The sequence below is a fragment of the Triticum urartu genome, chromosome 1 (genome assembly GCF_003073215.2).
Source record: "Triticum urartu cultivar G1812 chromosome 1, Tu2.1, whole genome shotgun sequence".
In the NCBI taxonomy this organism is placed as follows: Eukaryota; Viridiplantae; Streptophyta; class Magnoliopsida; order Poales; family Poaceae; genus Triticum; species Triticum urartu.
Genome location: NC_053022.1, coordinates 535,773,838 through 535,781,091, shown reverse-complemented (window position 1 = coordinate 535,781,091; position 7,254 = coordinate 535,773,838). Strand labels below are relative to the sequence as shown.

Sequence of the window (7,254 nt, the reverse complement as noted above, 5' to 3'; positions counted from 1 at the left end):
TGTTGGCCACGGGCGCATGCCGATGGAGGCCCATGCATGGGGGCGGGGTCTTGGCGGGCATGTTGGGCATCTGAGAGACGACTGGTTCGAGCGACATTGGAGCAGGAACGGTGGGCGCTATACATACGATGGAGGCCTCATGTGTGGTTCAGCTGCAACAAACAAATGCAGCGGTGTGTCCTGGCTAGTGGTGCGTCCTGACTAGCGCAGTGGCTGTGGTTGGGAAGGCTAGGCACTGGGCCCAGTCGGCATCAAGGGCAAAGAGCCGGCGCGGGCCATGTTCTCGAGTCTCGTAGTAGCGCAACGTTACCCTCTACTTCCGTACCGACCGCTCGTGGAGGGCTGCGAGGAAGAGACTAGGCAACAAAGACGTAACGACGGTGTCTGATCATGGTGCGGGTATGAATTCAGTCCCCCTGTCTTTTTCCGTTTTGTTTAGATGAATTTCGCATTTAACAACGCCTATCTAAATGTCTACTTCATCCAATTCACAAAACATGGCAAATTCGTTGAGATTGTGTCTGGCAACTTAAATGACTATGATGTATGGCAGTTTGTAGGGAAATTGTATAGAAATGATTTATGCTCAGGTGATGCGTGCAAGTAAAATAGTTTTATTCCCTTGGAAAATTGTAGAATTGTTCCGTACTTCATGATGGCATTATCACGTAACATTGGTTTTGGATACATGACATTAAAAAAACATGTTGCCATGGAAACTCTAAATATATTGTCATGTCAACACAACTTTCTACTACAATGTCTCTAAATCCTGTTTTTCCGTTGCCATGGCACAAAAAGACTATAATTTCTTGCCATGGTAGGTCCATAAATTTTGTCATGACAACTTGTACAGAAAAAGTGTATATCTCTTTTCCTTTGGCTAATAGTATGAATGTTTTTTGATCGCTCGCATGACAATTTGTATAATTGTTTTGAATTGTTCACCTGGCAATTAGTTTCTCACGGCAATTCTATGGATAATCACCACAACATCACACATAGGCATGATGGTAATTTTAGTAATTAGACAATGGAATTTTAACTATTGAGAACATGGTAGTTTATTTTAGGTACCAGCGCATTTTTATTAGTTAGTGGATGGCAATTTTAAAAATTAGACCGTGACAATTTCAATTTATGTAACATGTCAAAATACTTATTTCTTTTTTCCTTTGGCGACGGCGGGGGAGGGGGGGGGTAGTATGATCTTCTTTGGAAATTTTCAAATGGCAAATTGCACGAACGTTTGCAATGTTCACATGTCAATTTGCTTCTCATGGAAATTTTGTAGATAATCATCATAACATCATAAAATGTTTGTTACTCATGCTAGTTTTCCCATCTGCAACTTTATTATAGACACCATGGCAATTTTACTAATTAGACCATGGTGTCTTTACTATTTAGGACATGGTAGTTTCATTTTAGGTACCATGGACATTTTATTAGTTAGATGATGGCGTTTTTTTAAATTACATGATGGCAATTTTAAGTTTTGTACCATGAAAAAAATATTCTTTAGATAATGGAAATATTATTAGTTATACCATGGAAAACTTATTAATTACACAATGTTAGTTTTTTTTGTGGCATGGAAGTTTGTTTAGTCCATCGCAATTTTTTTTCATTATACCATGCTACTTTTACTATTCAAGCCATGACAACTTTATTAGTTTGGACACGGTTGTTTATTGTATTACCTCCATCCCAAATTACTTGTCATAAATTTGTTTAGATGCGGATGTATCTAACACTAGTAATTTGGGATGGAGGGAATATGTAGCAAGGCCAAAAATCTGTGCACCATTCAAATTGTTGCCATGCTCTGTTAAAGTATTTTATGTATCATGGCACTATTTAGACCATGGAAATTCATCATTTAGACCATCGCAATTTCAATTCATGTAGCATGCCATTTTTTATTCTTTTCAGTACATGGTAAAAAATTTCATGGCAAAAATCTTAAAAATGTTACCATGTTACAAACACAGATTTTCTTACAACCCAATCGCACTTTTATAATTGTATCATTTTTCTCACATGACAATTGTAATTTTTTAGTGGAGTTTCACATAGTCTCATGGAAATTTAACAATTTTCTGGTTTCCATAACATGGCATCTTTTTGCAGATTACTTGTATTTTTTCGCATGGCAAATTTATAAATTTTGTTGTTGTTCATACCATAATGGCAGTTACATTTTTTTTGTATGTGTGCCTCTATAGAAATTTGGCAAACTTATGCTATATTGCATGGCAAAATTATTTTTGTATGGCCATGCTTTTATGATTTTTGGAGCATTTTCCATGACTTTAGATGTGTTTTTTTGCTATCTGGCTAATTTTTTTGTTCAAAAGGGAATGGTGATTGGGCTTGGAGGGCTGTAGAAGGAATGTCCATCAAAACATTTGCTGGGAGGTGTTTTCTATATGAACCAAAATGTTCCTTGAGTGGTGTTTATCCTACTGATCGAATCGTTCGTGCTGGCCTTCCCCTATGGGGATTGTCAGCCACTTGTTGATATTCATTAAGGATACCTTTGCAAAGATTACCTCATACTACTTTTGTTGCAACAAGTGGTGTCACTTTGTTGTACTCAAAGTGTTTTTGTGTGTTTTCTTTCACGCCCACAAGGGATGGACAAGTTTTCCTTCAACATTAGTTTTTTTAAATAAAATATCTCTTGAACCGTGCATCCCAATTAAAACCATTTTCACAATTGTATCCTCGCGTCGAGATTCTTAAAACTAGATCCCAAATTGATAGATTTTGAATTTTGATGTACTTTACTTTCTAGGCACCTAGTCCTTCCAAAGTGAACATTGCTCTAAATTTGCACTAACATATGCTTCCAAGCGAATTAACCTCTGCTCCCACATGTGTGAAGTACAGTTGTACTTCGAAGTGAACTAGTATGTGCTCCCGTAGAGTGAAGCACAACAATGCCCCCAAAAGGAACTAACCTATGATCCCGCCATAAATCCCAAATATTCTCCTGATAGATAACAAATAAAAATAAAACACGAAAACCCAAAAGTCAGAAAACGAATAAACTTGGAAAACCAAAAAAGAAGAAGAGAAAACTGGGAAATAATACCAGAAAAGGTGGAAAAAGCTCCTGCCCGATTGCACTCGCCACACAAGACACGTGGCCGGATGGCGAGTGCTCCCGCGGTGTGCATGGGAGTGGCCTCTGGAAAGCATAGTTGCTCCTCAATGTGTACCTTTGCCTTTTTTCTTCAGAAAAGGCAAATGGCCAATTAAATGAGCCCTACTGAATGTGTAATCATGCCTTTAATCTTGTTTTGATTTTGATTAAAACATAGTTATAGGGGACTAACACATTTGATAATAATACCTACAACTTTAGTCCCCATGGATGAGTTATGTGTGGATCATGGACCATCTAAACTGATGACAATTCAAGACATATGCTTTGTTGAAGAAAAGACACATTTTCCATTTGGTTTTGACTTTAGGGATCCCCCACTATTAAGAGGGGATCATTGTGGAAATGCAAAATGAGTTGCTCAAGTCACATCCTACTTAGCCCACCATAAAAAATCTAGTGACAAAAGCCTAATCCTATAATCAATCCTGCCAAAGAACTCCATTTTCATCTCGCAGGACCATTCGGGCAGTATATGCCCAAATTGTCCATGTAGAATGTTTTGCCACCTGAAGGTTGGAAAAACTAGCTGGACAATGGTCGGATTGTCTGGTCTGTGTCCGGCCAATTGTTCGGGTAGAGGGGTTGCTGTACCTGAGAGCCTCATTTTCTGGAGGGACTCCAGCAACATTGTTCGCGCAATTCTCACAGACTGTTCGGCCCATGATCACTACACTTGTTGTGTCAACTACTAGTTTGTAATATCCTACGGCCGGACTGTCTGGGAACTTTTCACTTGGACTGTCCGACTGTAAGTTTTCAACTAAAAAACGGCTTGTTCCCACTAGTAGAAAAACGACTTTTAGTACCGGTTCGTAAGGACCTTTAATACCGGTTCTGGAACCGGTACTAAAGGGTGGGCACTAAAGGTCCCCCCCCTTTAGTCCCGGTTCAACACGAACCGGGACCAAAGGTCCACCACGTGGCACAAGGCGCGCCGTGGTTTTGGGGACCTTTAGTCCCGGTTGGTTGTTTTTTTAATATTTTTTTGAAATAAAGCAAAAACAGCCCGCCTACTGGGCCGGCACGGCATGCATATGATTAGAAACCTAACCTCTAGTTGGGCCAGGATGCATACCCGTACGGCCCAGTAGGCCCCACAGGATAGATGACTTGCAATAGGCCCACAAAAGCCTGCTTAGAGAGGAGCTCGACACGGTAGCCGCGGCGGGGCTTATAAACCGGTGCGAGCTCCTCTCAACTAGCGAGGTGGGACTAAACATTGTGCACTGCGGATGGCAGCGCACCACCTTTAGTACCGGTTGGTGGCTTCAACCGGTACTAAAGGGGGGGGGGTCTTTAGTACCGGTTGGAGCCACCAACCCGTACTAAAGGCCACCACCTTTAGTACCGGTTGGAGCCACCAACCCGTACTAAAGGGGGGGGGGTCTTTAGTACCTGTTGGAGCCACCAACCCGTACTAAAGGCCACCACCTCTTTAGTACCGGTTCGTGGACGAACCGGTACTAAAGGTTCGCCACGAACCGGTACTAATGAGCGCCGCCCGCCTAGCCATTAGAACCGGCATTATTGGTCACATTAGTGCCGGCTCAAATACAAACCGAGACTAACGAGCTGAACATTTGACCCTTTTTCTACTAGTGTCCATGGGTAGTGTATATAGCCCTCGATCCATTCGTGGATGGGTTGACCGCTACATGCATACTAACCCTAGAACACCCAAGTGCTCCCTCTCACTTTCCCGTACACCAAATCTTACATTTCTGAGAGGTTTGCGAGAATTCTTAAGAGATATTTCTACATGCTACAACCGATGTCCCATCCGGCTACAATCGGTGTCGCGTTTTGCTACATCGCACGATCATCGCATTTTCCAGTACAATCGGCGTCACGCACCCTACTACAACCAGCATCACAAAATGTTACAACCGACAACTACGGAGCTGCGATAGCTCAGCGATGAGACGATTTGTGCTGGAAACGACGCTCGAATTTGCTGAACAGGGGCGAGCAAGATGTTGCAATGGTGAGGTGCGACTGACGGGCTACATAATCGGGCATGGGCGGTGGCGAGCATGCCGGCAGGCTGTGACCATCGCCACCGGAGCTGCAACCGCAGGGTGCAGCTGTTGCATGGGTGGAAACGGCGAGGGCAGCGACTGACGATGAGGACGGCCGGCGAAGGCAGCGACCAGAGAGCATGTGCGACCGGCGAGACGAAATAGAGCGAGAAGATGCAGGAAATCCTTTGTATGTGTTGACAAAGGAAGATGCACGAAATCCTACGTGTGCATGTGTTGACAAAGTGCAACGCACGGTTACAAACTTACAATAGACTAAATCGGATGGCTGTGGGTCGACTGGCCAAATTTGGTCCGGTCGACCGGCGCTTATCTCCCGCCGTGTGGGAATCCATGTCTCCAACCAACACCGTCCCTGACACGGTTCCTTTGCCGAGAGCGCGCGCACGCCCGGCCCACTATTTTATTCCGCCGTGTTCCACAGACCGCTGGTGTCTTCTGCTCCAGTCCATTGTCTTTGCCTCTGCGAGCCTTGCTTCGAACCCACTTGATCGCGGCCTCACCTCACTCGCAGAGCTCAGTTAGCTTGCGGTTCTTGGCACTCACACTTCCCCCATATATACCCACCAGGCGACCATCGATCGGGAGGACGCAACCGTCGATCGCCGTTACTACTATGCAACCATCGATGTTGCCTAGCTTAGCTTGATCGTCCAAGTAGCTACAAGGCCGGCCAGCTGCTGCGGCAGACGAATCAATGGGACATCCGTCCTCCGGCGGCATGGGGCAGCCCAAGCTCCGCAAGGGGCTGTGGTCGCCCGTGGAAGACGAGAAGCTCTACAACCACATCATCCGGCACGGCGTCGGCTGCTGGAGCTCCGTCCCCAGGCTAGCCGGGCTGCACCGCTGCGGCAAGAGCTGTCGCCTCCGGTGGCTCAACTACCTCCGCCCCGACCTCAGGCGCGGCAGCTTCTCGCAGCAGGAGGAGGACCACATCGTCGCGCTCCACCAGATCCTCGGCAACAGGTTTGCCGGCCCGTGCGATGCATTCAGTTCGTTTAATTGCGCATAAAGATTTGGGAGAATTTACTGAATTACTCATGCATGTGTGCGTGCAGGTGGTCGCAGATCGCGTCGCGCCTGCCGGGCCGGACGGACAACGAGATCAAGAACTTCTGGAACAGCTGCATCAAGAAGAAGCTCCGGCAGCAGGGCATCGACCCGGCCACGCAGAAGCCCATGGGTGCCATGGCCACCGCGGCATTGCCGGACGTCGAAATGGAAGACCGTAAGGCCCTTTCCACGGTGGTCGACGGCGGCCTCGCTCAGAAGCAGCAGCTGGTGTTTGACCCGTTCCCGGTGTGCGCCGACTACGGCGGCGGCTTCGCCGAGGACCTCAGCGCGGCGAACGCTGCGGCATTCTACGGGCAGTTCGGCGGCGGCAAGGAGGGCGCGGACGACGACGCCGGGTTCGGCACCGGCGACTACAGCTGTGTCCTGGGCGTGTCAGAGAACCTGGGCTACGGGGAGAGCTCGAGCAACAGCAGCAACTGGAACTACGGCGGCGAGGTTGGAAACGTGCTCGACGGCGAGGTGCTGGACTGGGCAAAGGCGGAGATGGAGCGGCAACACGACCAACTGCTGGAGCACAAGTTTTCGCTGCCCTGCCCAGAACAGAGCCTGCTCGCAAATTTCGAATTCAATTTGGAACAATACTTCTGATTTTTTTGTTTCTTTCTCCCTCCATTTTTAAGAGATAAGTGTCACATCATAAATTCGCAAGTTAGTAGGCAAATTACTTTGCTTCATCTAGCAGGCCGAACAGTTTACAAGACGGACACAACATACAAACTTTCACGTGATTGTATTTTATTAGCAACAATTACACATATGTACATATTTTTAGGGCAGTTGCGCATCAAATCGAACAACCCGGGTGAACTTGTTCAACATCTTGACCCCCTTGGTCACTTTCGGGCAAGTGCGTGGGTTCCGTCAATTTCACCCGCAAAAAAACAAGAGATTTACATTTGATGATCACACTTGATGTTTAGAATACAAACAGAACATTGTATGCTACTCCTTCTGTTCTACTATAAT

At 46.0% G+C, this 7,254-nt stretch overlaps 1 protein-coding gene across 1 annotated transcript; it reads left to right on the top strand.

The window, feature by feature from the left end:
• Positions 1-5,664: 5,664 nt before the first annotated feature.
• On the top strand, positions 5,665-7,053 carry LOC125537909 (myb-related protein Hv33-like). The gene is made up of 2 exons (XM_048701236.1): positions 5,665-6,180; positions 6,273-7,053. Exons 1-2 carry the CDS (start codon positions 5,912-5,914, stop codon positions 6,874-6,876), a joined length of 873 nt encoding a protein of 290 aa, XP_048557193.1. The 5' UTR covers positions 5,665-5,911; the 3' UTR covers positions 6,877-7,053.
• Positions 7,054-7,254: the final 201 nt, after the last annotated feature.